Source organism: Python bivittatus, unplaced genomic scaffold (assembly GCF_059951505.1).
Source record: "Python bivittatus isolate LINGU-HERP-01145 unplaced genomic scaffold, Pbiv_v1 ctg000580_np1212, whole genome shotgun sequence".
NCBI classification, from domain to species: Eukaryota; Metazoa; Chordata; class Lepidosauria; order Squamata; family Pythonidae; genus Python; species Python bivittatus.
Genome location: NW_028277087.1, coordinates 28,421,772 through 28,447,411, shown reverse-complemented (window position 1 = coordinate 28,447,411; position 25,640 = coordinate 28,421,772). Strand labels below are relative to the sequence as shown.

Genomic DNA, 25,640 nt, shown 5'->3' with positions numbered 1-25,640 from the left:
TATATAATATAAATTTCAGAATAATGAATCATGCATCTGAGGAAGCAGACTGTAGTCCATGAAAGCTTATGTGATAATAAATACATTCATCTTTAAAGGTACCATAGGTTTTGTTCGTTTTTTGTTGCAATAAAATAACATGGTTAACCTATCTGGAAATTAGTATCATATGTAGTAGCCTAAAAAGAAAGGAAAAAGGAAAAGCAGACAATCAGGTAGATAAAAATAATATACTTTATAAGCCAGTCTTGGCCTCGTTCCGTCCAAACCAGTATCATTCACCCTGATTGGAACATTTTTTCAGAGAGGCCTTTCCAACATTAACCACTTGGTCTTTTTGTAATTCGGAATACCAAGGATTGAAGCACACAAACCATATCCGTTGCTATCAAGCTAGGTTATCTCCCCAATTACACATAATTGTGTTAAGAATATACTTGTTTCAGTCCATTTTTAGGATGCAATCCTAACCCCATTTACCTTGATGACTGCATTAATTTGTATTGAGATTACTTCTGGGTAGGTACATGTGGTCTTTCTCTTTGTATTATATAACGTAAAGCCATAAACAGAGCTGCCTCCTTATACATGTTCAGTCACCTTAAATGTAGCATGGAGGTCCAATTTAATCATTGCAACTAATATGCTTTTGGTAAACCTCTCCTCTAAGAATGGATAATCTTTATTCTATAGCTCTCAAAACCATTGCTCATCACAACAGTATGAGATGATGAGGAATTCCTACATACTTGCACATTACTTAACTGCTTACATGGAGTTCCTCCATCTTCCTCTACCTGAAGAATTCCCTATCTACCCTACTTCTCTAGAGAGAGAAGCCCATTGTCTGTAATATCAGACGTACCCAACCTTGTACTCTAGTCAAAATATATAAAGCTAGCCACCTTTCTCTTTCTTTTTTTATAATACTTTAAATTTTAAAAACAAAAATATAAAAACTAACAAGAACTAATAATCAAGAAAAAGAATAGAAGAATAAAGAGAAAGAAGGAAAGCAGAAGTGCAGAAAAATAAAAAATACCAAAAAATGACTTCTGACTTCTTTTACAGCAGATATAAGTAAAACATACATTACAACTTAACATCTATTTTTTCTATAATTATTAATTTTACTAATCAAATTCATATATCATAATTTCATTTTTTCTGTTTCCCGCAAAAAGTCCAAAAGGGACTTCCAGTTAGCATTAAAATTACTCAGTCTTTTCTCTAATCAAAGCTGTCAATTTTGCCATCTCAGATAGCTCCATCAACTTTACCATCCATTCTTCCATTGTAGGTAATATCAAGTTTTTTCAACTTTGAGCATATAAAAGACCTGCTGCAGTTATCATATACCTTTCTCTACTTTCCAGGTCTGTAAATTCAAGCTCCTCTGTCCTCTGACTCTATCCCTGAATTCTGTACTGCACAGTAGTAAAGCAGAAGGTTTTTTACCAGCTTCATTTGAATATTTCTTCATATTTGGATTTAAGAAAATCCTTTGCAATCAGAAATATACATCAGCTACGCCTACCTAGGACACTTCATAAAATGCATCCTTTGTATTTGCGAAGGAAAGATATGCAAGGTGCAGAAGTCCAGAGAGGAAAGGCTAGAGCTGGTATCTAGCAAGGTTCAGAAACCAATTTGCATTTTCTTTTAACCCTTAAATAAGGACTGATGTTATCATCAAAAACAAAGTCCCAGAGAACGTGAACCCATGACTGATGCTGAGGTAGAGTGTCATAATATTCTGCTGCTATTTTCTTTACCTGTAAAGATCAAAGGGAACATATTAATCAGTGATCTCTCACCTGCAAAATATTTAATTTAATGCCAATATATACATTATATCTCCCTTGTTATCAAAATGGATTCCATGAACCTATAAACATTTCTTAGTATTGTTCATTGTTTGTTTAGGAGACAGTTATTTACATAGTAAGGTATAAAAGTTTGTTTACAGGCAGCTTCAAATTTGAGTGTGCAGGTGCTAGCTTATTGATTCCTTTTCTGCCAATGAATACAAAGTTCATAATCAGATGTACAGGCAAGGCAATCCTAAACTCAACCCATAATTTTGTGTCAGATTGTAGCCTAAAACCTTATAACACAATATGTTCTTGAATGTTCATATGACTTTAAGACAGAAATAACAGTTGCTATGTAATTTCAGGTCCTATCCAAAATACTACCTGAACTTCATCTGAAGAACTAAGAAGCTGAGATTGGAAGGTGGTTTTTTTTTCTGTGTCATTATATATTTACAACAGAGAGAATGAAACAAATTCATGTCTTGACTTTTCTACCTTCGCAATGGGATCTGAGTACAAAAGTAATTTCTACAAGCCGTGAACTGATTCACAGATTGGGTAGATATTGATATATCCTGTTTCCATTTATTATGAATTTATATTAACAAGTTCGTTGTGATAAATGATGACTTGGACACAGAAACACATTCTTAGGCAAACTGGAAACCTATCAGCTTAACCTGGTTGATAGTATTAGATACACAGATATGTAACATAACTTATCAAGGGCTTTGGCATGGGGCAGATAAAAAATTGAGGCAAGGTGGACCAGGTGTATTCTAGCCAGGCATAACTTCCACTGAAATTCATTCAAAATGATAGCAATTTGCATTTATGATCATGGACATCTCCAGTCATGGACATCACCTAAACTGTGTCCATAAAAATGTGCTCTCAGATAGGGGCAGCTGACTTTGAGATAATTTTACCAATATAGCAGTTTTATCTGTGATGAAGTTTTGTTTGTTTATAAATTGGAGATTCCAACAATACCAGCCATAATGGTTAACATAAATAAAATCTAGCTATCATAGAATATAATATCAAAAGAGCTTATAAAATCCACAAAACAATACAGCAATACAAATATCCAATGTAAAAAAACTCTTAGAAGATGAAGGCTTGAGCATAAAAATGTATCCACTCCTAACTAGCTACTACTTCTTAAAACAGGCCAAGGATGGAGCAGTCTGGACCTCTAGGGATAGGGTCATCCATAAGGAAGATGCCACCACTGAAAAAAAAAACACTTTGTCCTCATCACTTCCAGCATCTGCAATAAGGTGAGATTTATTGGAGCGACCAGATTGTAACATACGGGAAAGCTGATCCTTCAGATAAGCAGGACCCAAACAATTTATGGATTTATCTGTTAAAATAAGCAATCTGAATTTAATCCAGTAATCTGCCATGGCAAGTGTTACATGCTCCTGCTAGCAAATACCCAACAGATGTCTGACAGCTGAATTTCTGAACCTCCTTCAAGTACAGCATTAGAACTATCTAATTGGGAGGTAACAAGACCATGGGTATTAGTAGCCAGGTCAGAACTCTTCTGGAAGAAGTGTTGTTGATAGATCATTCACAGCTGGAAAAAGGCACCTCTTACTACCACACTGACCTGAAAATTCAAAGCCAGCAGAGTGTCAAAGAAGACCTCCAGACTGCATACCTGCTCCTTCAAGGGACAATAAACTCCATCTAGAACAGGTAAAGTCCTAACCATATGTATTAAGTCTCCCCAATTATTAAACCTTCTACCTTGATTAGATTATATCGAAACAGGAGCCCACCAGGCAGCTTGCACACCTGACGAACGTGGGAAAATGAAGCAGTTCTGAGTATTATCCACATTTAGATGAGTCCAGTCCCACACTCCCAATGATCATTCCCAGCAGTTTCATATAGATACTAAAGATCATGGGAGATAGAATGGAGTCCTGCAGTGCCCCAGTACAGAGGCTCTGGGAATGGAGCATTTAGGTCTCCCAATTTGTAACTTGAAGTGAAGGACTCTTCAGGCTCACTAAAGGCTCACTGGCTCAGCAATGCACTCTAAACTAGAATTGGTCATATTCACTTATGGATTTCCACCACTAGCTTTCTAGTCATTTCTTTGCCTGCTTCTTTCCTACAATTTCTTACTAGACCAAGGAGAACCAAAAGCTCGGCAAGCAGGCAGAGGTGAGCAATTGATAGCCTGGGACAATTGATTGTTTCAATCCGCCACCTAGTTTCAACTGATAGGTTTGACGTAACAGCAAGCTTCCTCACTAGTGAACTCTGGAATTGTATGGATTGAGAAGCTGCTAAGGGCAGATCCTTTAAATTACCTCCTTCCTCCTGCTGGAGAGTTGTCCAACAAACTGTAATTATGAGGTGATCTGTCCATGACAAAAGAGTCATCGCTGGCTCTTCCACCTAAATAGCACCTCCCATGGTGTCAAAGACTTAGTCTAAAGTGTGTGATGAGACGGGCAGAAGTTATTTGAGACAAGCTGTCAAAACCATGATGTCCATGAACTCCTGAGCTGCAACAACAAGGTGACCTTCAGCATCACTTCCAAGACTAGCTGTGGTGTTGGGTTACAAGGCATATTGTGCACCAACAGGATCCACATCCTGTCATCATTCCATAAACTCCAGGTACAGACAGAATTCTTAGTCTCTCGGTAATTTTTTTCTGAAGTATGAAAATATTGTACTATTAAAATTTGAGGTTGTATAGTAACACAGTATAAATAATTTGTTATGCAGTAGTCAAATAACCAGTATACTACTTCAGCTTATTGACAGAATGAAGAAGAATCATTCAGTAGAAGACAAGAAGGAGGTAGACAAGTATCAGAAAAAAGCAGATTAAAAATATTGAGGAAAATGTGGAGATTGAAAGGGGGAACAAAGAGCTGAAGAATGCAAGCAGACTGGAACTACAGCCTAATGGGGACTAGAGGTCAGACAGTAGATTAAAAGTTAAGGAACAATAAAAATAAAAAGATATGGATTTGGAGAAAAGGTGATCAGGCAAGAAAAAGCAAAATGAATTTTAAAAAATCAGTAGAACAGTCTTCAGCTTCTCTCCCTTAACCCCAGCCAGGGAATCTACCTGAACAAACCTGAATAGAAAAGTAAGACAATCAACAGAGCAGCACACCCCAAAGTGCTCTGATCAGCAAAATTTACACAATTAATAATAAAAGTCGCTAGCTACCTACTCATAGCAATATTATAGATCCATAATAGTCCCCTGCCCTATTTTATCCATTGTTGAAAGCAGTGGTGTCCACAGGGGTGGTTGAAACAGACAAGCTGGTGGACATGACAATATGATCCAAGCCCTGCCCCTCTATAGGTGCATGTAATGTAAACTCATGTACAAAAGGAGTGGAGCTAACCATCTCCATGGACACCACTGTATGGAAGGAAAGTTGCAACAGTATGTGAGACTCTGAATTCCTATCAAGCCTCTGAATCATCTTTTCATTTCTTAAAAATGTTTTAAAGGCACCTGATTCAATTACATGAAGATTCACTTGGAAGTTGTAATTCACCCAAACCCCCTCTGAAACAAATCATGTCCTTCAGGCACATGGCAGTTCCAACAATGACTTGCCTACTGCAACCCATAGGGTTATAATGACATAGGGCTGCCTTTGGAAACAAGCAATTAAACAGCCAGGCTATTAGCCAGTGAAACCTATAATTGCAGGACAATGTGGTCACCAGGCCCAATTCATCTATAAAGGCTTAAATGGTAGGACATATCAGGGAACAACTTGGCAAGCATGATTCTGCCCATTTGGTTTGAACACTGAGGGACAACTTACTCTAGATCCTCCATTCCCTCCCACCCCCCGGGAGTTTAAGGGAGTTGGACCAGGAAACAGGTTTTCTCAGTAATGACCCCTGGTTTCAGGAACATTTTCCTGCCTGTTAGCCCTTTGAGGCAGTCCAGACAAGAAGCAAAACCATGAATACTAACTCTTTATTGTAAGGTTACATTTACAGAATCTCGCAACCCTGAAAGTACTTCCCCCCTCCTTTCCTTTTACTCTCTGGAAAACTAGGAGGGCCCCTTCTGAAATGTTTCCCATGCCTCCTCCCACGCCTTGTTTTCTAAAAAGAAATATGTGCAGCTTCCAATAAACCACACAATTGGGGGGGGGGGTGCTTTAAGACATGATTTACACCAAAGAGCAACAGTACACTTTTTAAATTCAGTGCACGGACTTCCAATTGGCCCCTGCTTGCTTTGCTCCCAGTTCCATGTTTTTACACACAACAGATTTTTGTCCTTCAACTGAAAGGGTCAAGTTAATTGGTGTTAAAATGTAATCTAATGTTTCCAGTCAGCAAGCCCTACCTGGGGTGTAACCCAGTGTGTCAGGTTTTTCTACTTGGTTTTTCTGGTTGATGTAGACCAAACCAAACATCCTGAAGCACAGCAGAAGTTATTAATTTGAGGGGCAATGAGCCAGACAAAAAAATAGCCACCTGCTCATGAAGGAATTCCAAGATTCTGTGAATGCTCCACACCCGACCTCAATCAACTCCTTTCTATGGCAGGCAGGGTCTTTGTTCCCCATCATGGAGAAGGAGCACATACTCTGGTTTCTACTTGCAATCAGTTGACTCTCTTAAAATGGTGGGTGTATTTGCTTAATACCCTGAAGCACAAGCTAGCACAAGCTAGCCAGCCACCTAGTGATTTTAGCTGTTGTGCAATGCCAATCCATGGGAAGCTGATGATTCAGTGTTATCAGGCAAATTCAAAGAACTATACTAAGTAATCTATGCCTGAATTAACCATCATTAAGTATGTTGAATGAGTAGAGCCAATCGCATGCTAAATACTGTAACTCTACCTTCCCAGTAGGAAAACAGTTTCTGGGGGGTGGGTGATGTATTGCAGTTAATGCCACAGTGGTGGCTAGACCTTGCTAAACGCAGCTTTATTGCAAACACAGGAAATTACTTTTATGCACGCTGTTCCTTGGAAATGCTTTGCCAGGCAATAAATAACTCTGATCAAAGCCCCACCCTTTTTTAATTGCATAATGGCCCCCATCTTGACTTTTCTCCCCTTCCCCCCGCTCAATGCCACTGCCATTTTGTGTATAGTTTGGGATGTCCCATCTCTAAACAGGACAGAATTGGAAGGTCACAATCAGATCAGAGCCAAAGAAATGGGTTGAGGGCATTAGAACACATTCCCCAAAGTATAACTTTTTATGTTTTAGAGCAACTTACAGAAAAATGTGAAGGCAGGGAGGGAATTTGGTAAAAGTTTGGAAAGTTATGCATGTTACTAAATGAATGAACCAAAATCTTTCATAAGCATGATTCGCGGCAAGGGGGAAAAAAGGCAGCAGGTGACACATGTTCACATCTTTCATAACAGTGGGATTTGCTCCCAATGATAGCCACTGACATTCACTGTGGTTGCTAGGTTATCATTCTGATTCCTTCCTCCCCCAAGAAATAGGAATCAGAGACAGAACAACCATTTTCTAATATGGTTCCCTCCAAAAGTGCTAACCCTTCATACATTTCATATGAAAAGCAGAAGATGCTTGGGTTGCATAACACACTGGGCTAAAATGCTATTGACATTGCTCAGTGCATTGTGCAAATGCAGCCAGCATGATTATTGATGAGGTCAATGTATTCTGCAAATCCAGGCATTTGGGCCTGTTCTCCAAACCCTAGTTTTCTTAATACTGGATCAGAAAATTACACAAAGTCTATCTTTGACAGACACAGGTAACCCCTCCCTGACTTGCTTAGGCACCCCACTGACCTTCCAGATAGTTGAGGTCCAGCTTCCATCAGCCTCAGCCATCAAGATCAATGGTCTAAAACGATGGAAGCTGCAACCTAAAAATATCTAGAGGGCTTTCACACTCAACACAAGTCAATTTTGTTTGGGGATCAGCAGCTTAAAAGGAGATGAATAAAAGAGAATGAAATTCAGTAGTGGCAAGATCAATTGCAGGAGGGAGCTAGAGTGAAAAAAGCTGAGTTCAAAAGAAGTAAGCGGCAAAGAACATCAGATAAAGTGGATTTATTAAGCTGAACCAGTATTTGCTATTATTTATTAAATAACTTCAACCACCAGTTACTATAGTCCACGGAAAAATACAACCAGTTCACCTATGCTACAAAGCTTGGCATAGAGAGATTCTAGATGAAATCTCTCAATCCATATTCTTACTTTTATTTGCCCAATCAAGCATTTTTAAGGAATGTCAAACTGCTTTATAGTTTATTTTTGATGATGCTATAGAAAGACTGGAGCATGGGCTAGAAAACTAGGCTCTGGTGTGCGAGTCATGATGCCAAGGATATCACGGTGAATTCATAGCCTCCACAATACTGGTAAAGCATGATGGGACTTGTAGTCCTTCAGTTATCGGACTGAATTGAACAGAAACAGGGAAAAGAGAACATGTTATGAAGCAAATCTTGAGCAACTAGGGGTTTTTCTCCGTGCACTGAAAACTCTGGGTGTGTGTGGGTGTGTTTGAGGGGAGTGGTATTTGTAACTTAGTGTTTGACGTCTGGTGCTCCATAAAAAATTGGGTTATATTTTTATTAGGACAATGACTAGATTTGAACATTGCTTTATGTTCTGGAGAAATTTAACTTGTTTGTTCCCGTTTATGCAAAATTACCGATCATTAAATGAATAAGAATGTCCCCATCAGGCTCTTACTCCTTTAATAGATTACCTATTTTGCTGCAAATATTAAACCTGTATGAATAACCCATTGTATTAGCTGGGTAGAAAACAAGGCACAGCGTGAACATCTCACTCCATGGCAGCATATTCTTCAAAACAGGACTGAAGTTAGTCTTATTCAGGAATGTGCCACTCTGAAATATTCTGATGGGGAAAGCTATGCTAAGGCCAAATTAAACAACACATGTAATTATAGATTGTATTAAATAGCCTGCAATTGGACATGTCGATCATGTCAGTCATTAACACAACACCTCCCCATCACTCCATCTAGCCCAGGGAATGTTTTTCTACCCTTCCCCCCTTTCGTTTTCCACCAGACAGATTCACTCCGAACAAAGCATTAGCTGCCATATAAGATAAGAATGCCTATGAAGGGAAGGCTGAAGATAAGACATTATTGAAAATCAAGATCAAGCTGGATCATTGTTTTGCCCTACACCATAAATGAATAAAGAAAGGTAGAGGAGAAAGTTTGGCAAGGGTGTGCCCAAAGACAGATTGCTTGAGTGTCTGTAGGAATGGTTCAAAAAAAGCCGAGACCGTAGTCTCCACTGCTTGAAAACCTTGCTTTTGGCCCCCAGACTGATTAGATAATATTCACATTATCTTTTATTATTGGAATGTTGGAGAAATTATTTCCCATTGCCCTTCTGTGTTTTTAACATCTTTAATAGCCACCCATATTACAACATGTTGTAAGACTCCCCAAAACTTAAGGTACTGTTAAGGGTGGTGAGAGTCTTCCAAGATAATCTTTACATCAAATGTTTTAAACCAAAATCAGAAACTCACACTGGAAAAAAGAACAGAAGAACATGGTTCATGACAGGCTAGCCAAAGTAGTACCCCTAAACTCCAATATGTCAGAGACATCATCACTTCCCTTGGTGCCTGCCATGCTCTTGTCCCACCTATTTACCTTTTAAAAAGCCATTTATTTTTAAAATAAAAGGCTTTTAAAAAGTTTCAATTAAACCAATTTAAATGAGAAGCTGTCATGCTGCAAAACCAAGCATCAGTTTCCAGCATTATCTCTGTTTACAAGAATGCCTCTGGACCCCACCTTGACATTCTTAAAGAATTGAAAACTGGAGGGTTGCTACACCTCACTGCTTTGCTTGAGCTGTGCCCACTGCCCCTCCAAGGCTGAACAGGGGTGGTAGGGAGCATCCTAGGGAACGTAGGGAAGGATAGAAGGCATTAACCTCACAAAGTGCCTTTGTGGCAAATAAATGCTTTGTAATTTGCCAGGCCCACCACAGAAGTGGGGATGGTATCAGAATCTGCAAGATGGTGGGTGTGGTGCCACAATTAGAGGCCTGCCCCTCTTGGTGTCACAATGTATGGTCCAGCCACACATTAACCAGGGAGAAGCAGACCCAGATATTCAACACTGAAATTCATAAAAGTGGATTCCTCACCCTACATATTCACAACAATTTGGGGGCTCTACACAATACAATACAATGCATCTTGGCTCTGACTGTGACATCCAGGCTCCAAGCCCCCATGTATTGGCACATAAGGGTCTATGTACCCTTCTGCAGAGATAACTTGCCATGTGTGGGTTTGGGAAGGGACCACAGATGCAAGGCAGATCCCCCTTTAGGCACTGATTTTGCATTTGCACAGCACTGTAAAGTAGTGGGAAAATAATTTGGGGGCTCATTTTTTGTCTGGTAAAACAAGCAAAAATTAATGTTTAATTCTTGAAAGGAGTTCAATACATTTTAGAGAGGTTATACAAATAACATTCTAGCTTGGAGATTATATACTGGAATGCGTATATGTTGTTGTTTGGGGGTGTTGGTATGCAATAGAGGCAGAGGTGTGTTATTTTCCATTAAAAGGGTGTGTTTGTGTGTAAAAATATGTACAGATCAATCCAAGTTTATCTTCACCTCAGGACATTTAATAGTCAGAGAACATGTTCAGTTCCAAACACTGATGCAGTTTTATATAAAATTAAATTCACAGCTTAGAGCAGAAATCAGCCCTAGTGTATATCACTAGGCAGGTTTGGGAATATATTATTTACCAATAATTCCTAGTGAAAAACAATTAATGAAATCAAGTAGCCTGTCAACTGAGTAGGACAAATGTAATGGAAGGTGAGGAGGAAGAAAAACTGAATTATGGCAATTGTCTCAAAGCACATACATTGATACTTGTTCATACTCCAGCTGCCTTCCATTAAATATGGACAGAAGATAGTGTCAAAAGCAGCCATATTGATTTGACATTTCATTTATAATCCAATAGAAGAAACAAAGATGATCATTTACCCATACATTTGATTTCACACTGATAATCATAAAAGCATTTTTCATAATGCCTATAATTTTTCCCCTCAGTCCAAACCATATTTTGGTGTCAGAGGCTAAACCAACTGGCTCTTACTATTTTACTGCATGCTTTAATTCTGTATCCCTCCTCCCTGTTACACGACATGATTGGGACTTCGAAGGAGTTTAATAAGCAACATACACAAACAATTTGAAGTACTGCAAGGAGAGAATATCAGTGCTTACCATTGGCAGTCTACATCCAGGAATGCTGGGAAAATCATGGTGTTCCATATGATAGCCAACATTAAAGGTGATCCAGTTGAGGGGTCCATAGTACGAATATGTTTCATGTCCTTTCAAAAACATGTAATGCTCTGCTATGAAATGCCCAGAAATAGGGTGCAAACCCATGCCCAGGATTGTTCCTGCTATTAAATAAACAATAGGCTTCCAACCCCACAAATAATAGATTGTAAGGTCAACAGAAAATTGTACCAAAGCATTGAATATTTCCATCTCAGTAATTGCTTTGGGGTTTACATACAGTGGCCTCAAACCATAAAAAAATGGCTGGAAGACAAGCCAGATCAATTTCCGAAGTGGAGTACAGAAGAACCAGCCCTCAAAATTGGTAGGGATGTCCACATCCAAAGTATCTCCACCAAGGTATCGATGGTGGTCAATGTGGTACTTCTTGAAAGAGGCAGAATAAGGTAATCCAACAGGCAAGTTGGCAAAGACTGCAAACCATCTATTCCACCTGGCCTGCTTGTTGCCAAAGGCAACATTGTGAGAGATGTCATGGATTGCTAGCGTCATAGAGTGGTTGATGCAGCCCCCAAAACCATAGGCCCAGAAGAAAACCCACTTCCAGGCTAAATTTCTCATCAGGTAGCAGGCAAGAAGCTGAGTGAATACCATTCCTGTCACAATCCATTTTAAATGGGGATCTGGTCCCATTAAAGACTTGATGGCTGGATATTTGGCTGAGGGAGGAAAGAAAGATGAAATTAAATGCAGTTGAGAACAGTCTTGCTCCTATGAAATTAAAGGGTCATCTAGCCCAGAAGTCTCACGTCACCAGTTCTTGAACTATCTATATCACATAATTAGATCCCTTCGACAGAAAGAAGAAAAGAGGTTATATCGCAAACTAAATTGTTTGAAAATTACTGAAACTACATACTACATGTGATAATAAAACAGACAACAGCAACAAAATACAGAGTCACCACTCCATTTATATGAGGAACTCTTATTCTTTCTTAATATTCCATCTTTCCGTTGTAGAGTCCATGTCCCAGGCAGTCTCCTAGCCAAATAATTACTAAATTCAGATCTGCTTAGTTTTAGGAAAGTTGCTCTATCATACACCTTCAAATCCTTCCTTGGGACCTTCCAACAGAGGTCCTGGAATCTGATATTTCATTATTTGGTTCCACTTCCCCATTAATTACATAAATATTCTTGTCTAAAGCTTTGTTATTTTAAATAAGGGATGATTATTTTAAAAATTAGTTTTCACTTGACTTAATATGAAATTTAGTTCTAGACCTAAACCTCAGCTATAATTCTATAACTAAATACTCTCCCTCTTCTGCTTTAAAAAGAGGCCATTGGGAAAATATGCTAAAACAGCTGACACCAAAACTTGATGCCCATGAGAATGTAGCAGGCTATATGCCCTATGTGCCCTAGTGCCACCTTCCTCTGATGCAAAGAATTGCATTTTAGAATCATTTGGAAGAAGGGGCAACGTTGATGTCTCCTAAGCTTTGGAGCCCTACTCAGCCTTAGCCTACAGCTGGCCCTATTGAACCCAAACATTGACCATCAGAATGTCTAGCATTAAAAGTAGGAAGGGACCCCTTGACTTCTTATGTTGTTTAGCAATAGCTGGGTTGATTTCCTACAGTTGGGGTAAAAGATTATTAAGACATTTCTGATTTGTAAATAGCCAGTTTTATTTAACTGTAGCAGATAAATGAAATATCCCTTTCTAGAAACAACCTTTCTCAACTTCTTGTCAGCCCCACTAGCTAGACCAGACGATGAAATCAACTCCACATGATGTCTACAATTACTTTTATTGAGACTGACTATAATAACAGAATCTTGCAAGTCTGATTGCACTGCCACTTCCCCTTCCTCCTTATAGTTCAGTGACTTAGGGGGGCTGTCACTGAATGTTATCTAGAGGTTCTGGACTTTAAAAATGCTTTAGCCCCTGTTGCCTTGGCAAGGTCATCTTTATCTCTACGCCAGCTTATAGATGAGAAGGGACCAGTCCACAGGATTTTGCTGCTTTCATCAGTGTGATGAAAGCAGCATGGTGCTTTAGCACCACCCCTTTTGGGTAGGTGTGAGAGGTCACTGTGCATACAGAAAAAGGGCAGGACAGTCTAAGCCTCCTTGTTCCCGGCAAATGCCTCTGGTGGGGACTGCAACTCCTAGAATACCCAAACAGACCACTGCTGGTTGTCCTGGTGAAATTTCTGGCTGTTGTAGTCCCACAATATCTGGAAGGTGAAGCTGAATTAGAACCTGGCTCTTTTCCAGTAAAACCCCTTGGAGAGCAACCAGTAGTTCTGTTTTCATGTCAGTGTTACATATTACATCTGAGGGAACTCTCTTGAGGCCTTTTTATACTGTGTATTAGGAGGAAGATAGTTCAAGATACAGGTAGTCCTCGTTTACTGACAGTAATTGAGACCAGGAACTCCATTGCTACATGATGCAGTCATAAGGTGCCACATCCTGTGACTGTGCCAACTTACAATGGCATTTGCAGCAGTCCCAATGGCCATTGTTAGGCAAATCCCGTGCAGTTGCAGCATCCTACGGTTACAAGACTGCCATTTGTGACTTACTGCTGGGTTCCCTGTTTACTTTGCTTGTCGGAAGCTGGCAGTGAATGTTGCAAATGGCAATCATGTGACCGTGGGACCCTGGTCGCCAAGCGCCTGAATCACAATCATGTGACTGGAGATGTTGCAACAGCTACAACTATGAGGACCCATCGTAAGTCCCCCTCATTCAGTGCCATTATAACTTTGAATGGTCACTGAATGGGTGACATTAAGTGAGGACTACCTGTACATCTCTTAATTTTAGAGGATCACCATCCACAAAAAAACCAGGCAGAAGTATTTCTACAAAACCCTGAAGGCCTAGCTTTAATGGTTAAATTCCTGTTGCACTGCAGTCCCATTAGAGGATGGGGCAACCTTGAAACTATGGATGCTGCTAATACTGGCAACAGCGTGAGGAGCTCCCTGAAATGGCTCATCTGCTTCTCCTAGAATATCTTGATAAATGTCCTTCACGCAAATGTTCAACCAATTTTCCAGGATACCAATTTATCCATTGCTCCTGCCACAAAAGGTTTGCTTCAAATGGCTAGTCATTATTCATCACAGAAGGAACAACTGGTTCTTGACAGAAACTGGTTGGGATCCTAAGTTTGCTCTCACACTCATGAAAGTACCCCATGAAGAGTTTCACTCATGTTAATAATGAACATTTTCACTCATGTCTTTGTTCAATGGCAGTACCTTCTGTTCCTCAACAGTCAACTCCAAAAGACTGGGATTTTGCAGTACATTATGGGAAGAGCAGAACCAATAAAAATGGCCTCTGCTGCTGGAAGGACAGTCTGCTGGATCTCAATCCTGCCTATCTGCTAAAGGAAGAAGCCCTTGCTCTCCCAAATCCAAAATCCAAGCCAATGAGACTTGTGACATCTTTGAGGCTATGAAGAAGTAGCCTTTATGGGCACCTGAACATATTATCAAAATGGGTAGCTTATTCAACAACATTAGTAATAGCCTGGGAACTAGGGACTGAAATGCTGTATTGTGATGAGAGACTGAAATTTTAAACCCTGGCTCCCTCTAGTAGTGTGTAAGAGTAGAGGAATACTACTGTATCATCAAATATTCTACGATCTTTCTGTCGTGCCCCTGTCTAGGTTGGTGATGGGCTTCTTAGGATGGTGTGTAAACTTGACCTTGGGATCCTTTGTTTGCCAGGAATGTACAGAACAGGTCCGCTACTTTGGCTTTATAATCAGTCTTGACCCTTGGAGACTACATGGACAAGCCCACAGAGTTTTCTTGGCAACACACTCAGCCAAAATTTCTAAATACCAAGACAGTTAATGTAAGGGAATTTGTAGCAGCCATCTATAGCACCCTCCAGATGTGTCTGGTCTGTAATTCTCAGAATTTCCAACCAGCATGGCCTCAGCATACAAACCTAAAAGACATTTTTGCCCCAATGAGTGCTACTTGCTATCTTCAAGGCAAGCATGAAGCAATGTTAACATGCGATTGATTTTTTAAAAATACGTCACTTCCCTTCTTTTGTTGACCTTTGATCAAGTTGAGAGATGCTACGATCAAGCCTTATGTGTGCGTTGTTCTTTTGACCTAGCTGCTTTGAGATCAACTTTTCACCAAAATCCAACCTGCTTGTGAAGAAGAGAGATTGACCTGCCATGGACAGGAGAACAGAGCACCAATATGGAGCTCCTGGCTGCTCCAGTGTCCCCTTAAGTCAGCCACTCACAACTTTCATTGGTCCAAGGGCTGCTTCAGCCTTTGAACAAAATCCTGTGGGCCACATAAAAATATTAAAATGGTGGGATGGCCATTTGATTCCTTAAATATTAATACTTATACTTTAAATTAATGCAATTAGGTAATTGTTAAAATTTAGCACTTGCAATGATTCTAATCCCTTTCCCTCTCCATTATTTTCCAGACTTAAATAAATTAAGATCATGTGAGTAAAGTCCTTCCCAGCTTATTGGTAGAGTTTGTCCATAAACTTAACAAGAACATCTAGAAGAAGGGTACATAAAAGGACAGACCATTCTGACAAATGGAGAAGAAAGGATATCCCTCAGTCTAACTTCACACCAACTACTTGGAAACCAATGGTTCACTGTCACCTGTAGTACTAACACAGACTCCCATTTACTTTTAAACATAACTGGCATGTCTCCAATTTCTTTTTTCAATTGCAAGTGGCTTCATTCATCACTAACATCAGGGTCTGTTAGCTCTCTATCCCTCTCGTGTTCAAATATATTTAGGTAACCAATAGGTTCTAGGTAGCTAAAAATGCACACGCTTCAGGGATTCTGTTGTTCACAGAGATGTGACAATCTGCTAAGAAAGAAGCATTTCACCTCCTTAAGCACAACTTTCCTATGAACTGTTCTTAAATTCCCTTTCTGACCAAAGCTGAACCGCTTTTCATTGTGAAAAGAAAAAATCCTTCTTTTCAGCCTGCATGCCATTTTTTATGCTTCCCTTTACCAGCACTAAGGAAATAACACATGGGTTTCTGGAAGCTGGGGGTGAAACCAATCCACATCAGGAGACCAGAAAAAAGTAAAACTCTAGACTTATTTTTTTTTTAAACGGAGGGGGGAAACTACTTATTCCAGAAGAACTTCCACTAGCAAAGTCTAGGGACTTTATGCTGATGCTCTAACTCAGGAATGAGGACTAGCACCTTGACTCCAATTTATAAACTGGGTTATGTGCAAACAGAAAAAGCTAATCTTTGGCTGCAGGATGCCTGAGTAAGTGACTGCTTTTGTGGGAAGATGGTTTGATTCCCTGAGCTGTTCATTCCAGCATCACAGAATAAACAAACTCTCATAAGTCTGTTAGGTTCTGTTTATACAAGTTTGCCTGATTAAGTAGCTGACCATTGGGAAATCTCTGGGCTTATCAGAAAGGGAGCTCTCTGCAGCACAGTAGCTACAGAACTGGGGCAAAGTTGCTTTTCTCAGGGAAGAACTGATTGCTGGAGATAGGGTCAATACCAGCAGCAATTCACTACTTCTTCATCCTCTACAGGCCCCACACAGTCTGTCATTGCCACAAATTAGTTTCATGTTGATATTATTAAAGAATGAACAATAACATAAAAGGTATGCTGTAACTTGCCGGTAAAATCAAATTCCCACACAGTTAGCTAAAGCAGTGTTTCTCAACCTTGGCAAGTTTAAGATGTGTGGACTTCTGCTCCTAGAACTCCCCAGCCAGCATGGGAATTCTGGGAGTAGAAGTCCACACATCTTAAAGTTGCCAAGGTTGAGAAACACTGAACTAAAGGACTGCTAAATAGGAGGCCCGCTAAGATGTGTCCTCAACATCTCAAATGCAGCTTCCCAAAGCCATTCTCAAAGTGATAGAAAATGATTAAATATAGGGGAAGGGTAATTATGTTGACCACATTTATTTCAATTTCAGTTAAATTAGATTTAATTTTGGTCTAACCCCCCCCCTTGTTTTTTATTCTTATACAACCTAGCAGATTATTCAAATGCTAAGTGTGACCAATTCCTCAAAAAGAGTTGTGCATCCTCAAAAGTAAGAGAACATGATGAGACAGATATTGTTATTATTTTCACAAACTGTTAAAAGAACTGAAGCAGGAACAGAAAACTTCTTGCTACAAAGCGCCTGTTGGATAGCCTAGATAAGCCACACCTGGTGATTCAAATGTGTTCTGCCTCAGCTCTCCCTTCTGGAAATGTGAAAGCAAACTTGATTGTTTTCAAATGCACATCTTTTCTCCTTCTCCATCCTGGTTCATTTCATGCATAGAAAAATATACAAATCTAATTTGGTGGTGGTGGTGATGTTCTTGAGTTCCAGAAGGTTCCCTTTACCTATCTAAGTTTTATTTGTTATATATGTATTTTTATTTGTCATATAGTATCTTACTTATTTATACCAATAAATAACTCAACAACAAACTGTAAGTATAGAACAAATTTATAAATGTATTTGCTAGAAACAAACTTGAATCTATTTGACCCTTTTTTGTGACCTTGGAGAGAAAAGCAAGAATTATGGGTAGGGTTGAAACTGTAAAGATGCAGAATGAGATGCAGAACTGTAAACAAGCAGAGTGAGTTGTCCTCTTAGAGGTCCATACAGTATCTCCTATATATGAGCCATGTCAAAGACATTTGCACAGCAGAATTTCTCTGTCAATTGAATCCCATCTTAGTGACACAGGTGGAAATAAAAGAATTAATAAATTTAGATTTCCCATCTAAGGTACCAAAAGAGCTTGAAAGCTAAAAGGAGAGAAATCATATAGCTAACAAAATAGAATCAACCATTGTTTGCTTCTTTGCCCCAACTATCCTAGGTATAACTTCAAATCTGCACAGGATTTGGAGTAGGACTGGAATCTGCAGCTCTCCAACTATTGTTGGAATCAAATTCCCATAGACCAGCAAGACGAACAGCCAGGGATGATGAAAATTATCATCCAACACTGTGGCTTCTACGTTAAACCAGTTTCCCTACCACTCTTCAAAGTTTACTTAGCATTTAGCCTGATAAAGATTTCTACATTACATATTTCCATATACAGAGAAATAATTTATTTTTCCCTAACTGCATTTCTTTGGGTTTTGCAATTTTTCAGTTTTTTAAAAAGTGCATTAATTTATTTTTTAAATTTTACTTATTTATTTGCTTACAAACATCCAAACAGTAGGGAGATTTTTGCAAAAAATGCACATCCAGAATATTAATTAAATATTCACTGTCCATCATTAATTTAATACAAAGCTTATTTCATTTTTGCCCTTTCTTGGCTCCATATACTTTTTTTGTCATGTGGCCATTCTCATGCCCCTCAAAAGCTCATAACACCCCTTTATTTCAAAAAGATTACTCTTCAGCAAATACCAATCCCTTCTACCTATGGCAAAGAAAGTTTTCCATCTTTTAAATTGTCAAATACCTCCCTTTCATGGGGTAGGAATGTGAAAGGACATGAGTGGATCCTATTCAGCCCAGTGAATGAGCAATTTCATAAATCCTCAAACTGTTCTAAACAGCAGTTCAGGAGCTTTAAAAAAGAGATTAGATGAATCGTGAAGTTTTATATAACTTCCTCCACAGCTTCCTCCCCATCCTATTTATTCTATCCTTTTAGAGAAAGAGAGAAAACGCAACCCAATTACTCTCTTCATTTTATATTTTGATGAGCATTTTGCTTAATATTTCGATCAGTTCCTTAATATCATTTTGTATTTTGCTTTGTGGCAATGGGATGAGAAAGCCAAAGAGGGTTGTAGGTTCCTCATCTGCCATGCAATTTCAGCTATACCATTCTGATTAATGTTTGGTGTATACCTATGAAATGAGACAAAGGATCAGCCACATCCTGGAAAAGTCCCTTTCATCTCTGTATGTCTGACGAAAGATATATAGTACAGCTAATATATTTAGGTTACGACAATGCAATATTTGCTTGTCTGAGGACGTGGCAGTACACTATATGTACTGCTCCTTAGTAGGATGCAGGCAACAAGAGGACCTGTAAGTTAGTCTCAGGATCAGAGGTCCTAGCTTACACAAAATAGCATGGGTTTCCTTGGGGCAAAACTGGGCTTTGTGCTTCTGCCAAAATAACCAAAGGTAGTGTTTGTTTGTTTTTCATTACAAAAAATGGTATCCAGACGCATCAGATTGCTGCCTGAGCATCCTTTCAAGAAAGCAAACATGAATTTGTGTAAGAAGGTCTCTTGAGAAAGAAGAAAATGCCAATTAACTATTGCTTGATGCCAAACTATATTGTGCTGTTAGGCAGGTTAAATTAAGAACCAACAGACTGAGCCTAGCCTGAGGTGTAGCTGACTATATGAGCAAAAACAAATCAACTATCTACAAAAATATTAACTGCTAAAGCCGGTTAAAAGCTTAATTGCCCTGACAAACAACATGCAGAGCATGAGATCTATAGCTTAGCCTGTGGCCACCAAGCTATCCATTTAAACATTGCAAAAGGGGAAAAAAAAAGGACACCAGTAAATTATGTTGCTAACCCTCACAAAAATGGGTTGGCATACCCATTCATACTAAATTCAAAAGACAGACACACACACACACACACAGATCAAAACATGTCAGATGAAATCCCTAAGGGAATTAATTAAATAACAATTAAGTGTTTCATAAAATAAGGCACCTGTGGCATTGTCATGATTTTATACAGGCCATCTATCCATCAGATATTATAAATGTACTCGTTGTTTAAGCTCCTAATCATAATGTTGTACCTATTAGTTCCCTTTAAAGTGCATTATAAAGCAATTCAAATCAGGTCTTACATTTCAGGTTGGCTGGAGAAGAGCTTCTCTATTGTTTTTTTGGAAACTCAAAATGGATAGTAGGTTTGGCTGTAACAGGGAGATGTCAGCAGACAGAGTTCCTAGCTCTAAAACACACATTATTGCCTCCAAAATACACTATAACAAGAGCCCAGATTTAAGCAGTACTTCATATAAGATGGGCATGTGAAAAAGCCTGGAAAGTCCTAAGGATGCCACGTCACACTGCTGGTGCTGAGTCTGACTCTTTCTGATACTGTGAAGCTAATCCTCAAACCTTGAGCTTTCCTCTTTCCATATCCTCTTTCCATATCCCCACTCCCCAGCCAAAAGGCCTAAGAATAGGGAGTTGCCTTAGCATAATCTTGCACTGCACAGACTTGACCAGTGCTATCTAGGCAAGAGGCCATAATGCTGTCTTTGGAAGGAGCAAAGCAGGGGCCAAAAATGGGCAGCATGGTTTTGGGACCTTAGGAGACAGAGTTGTGGCCCTCAACCCCTTAAACAATGTTCATCCCAGTTTAGATGAATAATAATTAATAATAAATGACATGGAGGATATCCCCTAAAAGCAGAGGGAACTTCAAAAATGCCCAGTAAGGAATATGCGTGGGTTTGGGGCAAAATATACTAACTACTGCCTGAGATGGAAGGGAATAGGTATTCTGGGGAAGACACAACTGCCTGGTTGTTATGCTTTCCACAGGAAGTTCCTCTTACACACGGAGTAGATGCTGCTTGGTTTGAGGCAATGATGAAATGCAGAGGAGCTTCTGATTCTACTTTCCAGTCTCAATAAGGAGTTTCAGTATCAGGTTAGCCATGCTGGGAGGGCAATATAAGAAAATGCCACAAGAGATGGAACAAGTGACATGAGTATTACACAATCATCCAACATACACTGCCCTAAGTAAGTAATTAGTCTGGCCTTCCCTGGTCTATCACCCTCCAGAGATGATGGATTAAAAATCCTATAACTTCCAGTCAACAAGGGAGAATGGGGATGGTGTATGAGATATTGGGGAAATCTAAATCAATTTATTTCACAAGTCAAACAGTACACAACTTTCCAGAATAACAAACACTGTTGTATTTACTTAAGCCTGTTAAAATAAAATGTGGTTCCAATGCAGCCAAGGGAAGCAAGTGATTAGATTGTAAGACCTGATTAAAATGCACATTAAATGGCTAAGTGACAGTTTAAACACAAGTCACCCCATTTCAAAAGAAGTATCTTTCACACACTTCACTGTGGAGTAAATTGAAATGAAGTTGCCCATCCAGCTGAACAAAGTTGCTCCATTTTGCACAACACCCTTTGGTGCAACCCTTTGCTTATTGATTTCATAAACAAGAAAAGGTGAGTGGTAAGTGAAAGGAATTTATACAACCCTCCTTCAGCCAATAAAAAAATATATTTCTCGTAGCAAAGCATCAGGCATAGTGCCAGTTCAGGAAGGACTTTGATTGCAGCAGTACTTAGCCATCCAACCTGTTCTGAAAGATAAAGGAAGCTGTGGTAGTCAGAGGAGGACCTGGGTCCAGTCCATAGCTGGGTAACCATTACCACTCAGCTGAATCATAACAACAGAGAACTGCTGTGCAGTAAAAAGAAATGGAAAGAGAACTGCATAGTCTAGCCTGAGCTTTCTGGAGGAGGAAGAAATGGATAAAAATGAAATAATATTAATGTTTTGAAAGGTAGCAAGCCCCATCATTATTTCATCCTATCTTTTGGCATTGCTAAACTGGATCCCAGTAACCTTCTCACATGAGACTAGGAGAAAGCTTTCAAAAAGTATTAAGGAATTTATTTGTGACAAAAATAATCGGAAAAGAGGGAGAGTAAAACGAGGGGGAAAGGATTAGACTCTGAAAGTAAGGTTTTAATGAAGGGCCAGGGGAGAGATAAGGAAGAAGGGAGCTATAGCTCCTTAGGTGATAATGTATGTTATATTTTGCTTTTTTCAAAATCTGATTTTATTTATTTATCAAATTTATATAGCCGCCCATCTCACAAGAAGTGACTATGGGCGGCGTGCAACAATCAAGTAAAGTAATAAGCCAGCCTTGCTACATTTGGGAATCCTTTTGATTACTTCTTCCCAAATCCTGCCCTGAGAGCACTGAGCAAACGGCTGAGTTATCACTTCTTTATTTTTTTTCTAGTTATATGGCAAACAATAGCGTGGCAGGTTTTGTTGTTGTTGTTCAGCATGACTGAAACAAAGAGGAATCATTGTGTGTACTAGACTTCTTTTGGCCACCCCATAAATCCTACCAGAAAAACTTGCATCCTATCCTTACTACTATGACTTACAGTGGGGCAAAAAAGTATTTAGTCAGCCACCAATTGTGCAAGTTCTCCCACTTAAAAAGATGAGAGAGGCCTGTAATTTTCATCATAGGTATACCTCAACTATGAGAGACAAAATGGGGGAAAAAATCCAGAAAATCACATTGTCTGATTTTTAAAGAATTTATTTGCAAATCATGGTGGAAAATAAGTATTTGGTCACCTACAAACAAGCAAGATGTCTGGCTCTCACAGACCTGTAACTACTTCTTTAAGAGGCTCCTCTGTCCTCCACTCGTTACCTGTAGTAATGGCACCTGTTTGACCTTGTTATCAGTATAAAAGACCCCTGTCCACAACCTCAAACAGTCACACTCCAAACTCCACTATGGCCAAGGCCAAAGAGCTGTTGAAGGACACCAGAAACAAAATTGTAGACCTGCACCAGGCTGGGAAGACTGAATCTGCAGTAGGCAAGCAGCTTGGTGGGGACTGTGGGAGCAATAATTAGAAAATGGAAGACATATAAGACCACTGATAATCTCCCTCGATCTGGGGCTCCACGCAAGATCTCACCCTGTGGGGTCAAAATGATCACAAGAATGGTGAGCAAAAATCCCAGAACCACACGGAGGGGCCTAGTGAATGACCTGCAGAGAGCTGGGACCAAAGTAACAAAGGCTACCATCAGTAACACACTATGCTGCCAGGGACTCAAATCCTGCAGTGCCAGACGTGTCCCCCTGCTTAAGCCAGTACATGTCCGGGCCCGTCTGAAGTTTGCTAGAGAGCATTTGGATGATCCAGAAGAGGATTGGGAGAATGTCATATGGTCAGATGAAACCAAAGTAGAACGTTTTGGTCTAAACTCAACTCGTTGTGTTTGGAGGAGAGAAAATGCTGAGTTGCATCCAAAGAACACCATACCTACTGTGAAGCATGGGGGTGGAAACATCATGCTTTGGGGCTGTTTTTCTGCAAAGGGACCAGGACGACTGATCCGTGTAAAGGAAAGAATGAATGGGGCCATGTATCGTGAGATTTTGAGTGAACACCTCCTTCCATCAGCAAGGGCATTGAAGATGAAACGTGGCTGGGTCTTTCAGCATGACAATGATCCCAAACACACCGCCCGGGCAACGAAGGAGTGGCTTCGTAAGAAGCATTTCAAGGTCCTGGAGTGGCCTAGCCAGTCTCCAAATCTCAACCCCATGGAAAACCTTTGGAGGGAGTTGAAAGTCCGTGTTGCCCAGCGACAGCCCCAAAACATCACTGCTCTAGAGGAGATCATGGAGGAATGGGCCAAAATACCAGCAACAGTGTGTGAAAACCTTGTGAAGACTTACAAAAAATGTTTGACCTCTGTCATTGCCAACAAAGGATATATAACAAAGTATTGAGATGAACTTTTGATATTGACCAAATACTTATTTTCCACCATGATTTGCAAATAAATTCTTTAAAAATCAATGTGATTTTCTGGATTTTTTTCCCCATTTTGTCTCTCATAGTTGAGGTATACCTATGATGAAAATTACAGGCCTCTCTCATCTTTTTAAGTGGGAGAACTTGCACAATTGGTGGCTGACTAAATACTTTTTTGCCCCACTGTAACTACATCAACCCTTTGGAAGATTCAGTTATGAAACGAAGAGCCTACATAGGAAATGGGCTTAAAAGCTTAAAACCTCTGTCTACTTTGATACCTCATTCACCTCCCCCCCGCCCCCCCACTAAACAAGAAAAGTTATCCTCAACACGTGGCAGCACCTAGCACCGCATAACTAAGCAGTCTTGGAGAAGGTTAGTACTTGGACAAGGAAGCCAGGATTGTGGGTTAGATGGGAAGCCGCAAAGATCTCCTGGAAGGGACAAGGGCAAACCAGTTCCTCCTTGTTGATGAGAAAATTATTAACGGTCCTCACGGGTACCAGAAGACGAACTCGACTACAGGGGGAAAAAAGAAAGAATGGGGGGGGGGGAATCCAGCCCGCGCTGACATTTAATTCCACGTGATCTAACTGGGCACCGACTGGGAAGCTGAGGGGATAAAGTGCAACTCTTTGCGTTTAAGAGGGGACAGAAAGATGGACGGGCGCCCCCACCTCACCAAAAGAAGCGACCTTTCCAGTTTTTCTGAACGTTAAGCCGCCTTCCCGACCGCAGCTTACCCAAAATTTCCTTCCTCCGCTGGGTGTGGGGCTGCTCGGTGTAAACCCACTCGAAGTCCGCGCGGGCAGCCCTGTTACCCATCCCTGCCACACTAACGCGGCTCGCCTCTGGCGCACGAGAGTTAAGCGCGCTCCAGCGAGACACTTTATATCAGCTCGGAGAACGCTCGAGACAAACCCCGCCCCATCCTCGCCCGCTTCAGCCGAAGAGAGAGCAAATTATGTGCCTAGGCTTAGGTTCTTGTTAGGACGATAACATTAATAATAACAATAGTTAAGAGTGCCTCGGTATGGATTTGGGCTTGGGGTGTTTTCTCCAATTGTTGTTGATCTTGAATTGATTTACAGAGGAGATATTATTGGGATTGCAATGTGAAATTGATCGAAGTGTGTGCCAAGAATGTACACTTCCTATGTCTGTGTATAATAAAATTGTGTTGGATCCAATACACGACTCCCAGAAAGGCATAACAGTTGGAGGAAGCAGCAGCAGCTGAGCTGGATAGCAAGAGAGATGCAACTAAAGTTGTGGATTTTTTGCTGAAGTAAGGAGCATAACACTGAGAAGAAGAACCATGTTTATTGCAATTATCATTGAGTGCCTGCTTTACAAGGAAGAGGGACCCTGAACAATGGAGAAGCAAACGTTTTTATAGAAGTTGAGGGCTATGAGGTGGATAATCCTAGGGATCTGATCTTCACTGTGACAAATTATTTTGAAGAAATTCTGAGTTTTTTACAAGGACATGACAAGGCTGCAGGAAAGAGGGAGATAAAAAGGGAAGTGTCCTATGCTGATGTAGAAACTCCTGGTTCAAATCACAACTCAGTTTTAAAGTTCCCTGAATGACTTCAGGCCAGTTACTTTCTTTCACCTCAAGCTTCATCCCAGGGCTGTTGAAACAATGAAACAAGTAGAACCTTTGCTGCTACTATTGTTGTTATTACAGGTAGTCCTTGCCTAACAACCACAATTGGGAACCAGGATCTCAATCCTTAAGCAAGATGCCCATGTGACTGCTTTGCTCAACAACCACAATCTGGGCACTCCTGGTTGCTGTCGTTAAGTGATCTCCTGGGTTGTTAAGCAGGCAGAGCGAAAAGGCTGGAGCTGAAATCCTCCCAGCAGGCAGCCCTTTCGCTCTCAAATGTTCCTAAAGCCCACTGAA

At 40.1% G+C, this 25,640-nt stretch overlaps 1 protein-coding gene across 1 annotated transcript; it reads right to left on the bottom strand.

Moving 5' to 3' along the window:
• Nucleotides 1-461: 461 nt before the first annotated feature.
• Nucleotides 462-24,577, bottom strand: DEGS2 (delta 4-desaturase, sphingolipid 2). The gene is made up of 3 exons (XM_007431106.4): nucleotides 24,472-24,577; nucleotides 11,094-11,836; nucleotides 462-1,775 (listed from the first exon to the last, which is right to left on the bottom strand). Exons 1-3 carry the CDS (start codon nucleotides 24,551-24,553, stop codon nucleotides 1,629-1,631), a joined length of 972 nt encoding a protein of 323 aa, XP_007431168.1. The 5' UTR covers nucleotides 24,554-24,577; the 3' UTR covers nucleotides 462-1,628.
• Nucleotides 24,578-25,640: the final 1,063 nt, after the last annotated feature.

Bases quoted from the DNA above. Each gene is read 5' to 3' on its own strand.
- DEGS2 (XM_007431106.4), bottom strand. From the start codon at position 24,553: ATGGGTAACAGGGCTGCCCGCGCGGACTTCGAGTGGGTTTACACCGAG. The intron at 11,837-24,471 runs GTAAGCTGCGGT...TTCCTCCCTCAG, and splicing joins GCGGAGGAAGGAAATTTTGG to CCAAATATCCAGCCATCAAG. The intron at 1,776-11,093 runs GTAAGCACTGAT...TGATCTTTACAG, and splicing joins CTGGATGTAGACTGCCAATG to GTAAAGAAAATAGCAGCAGA.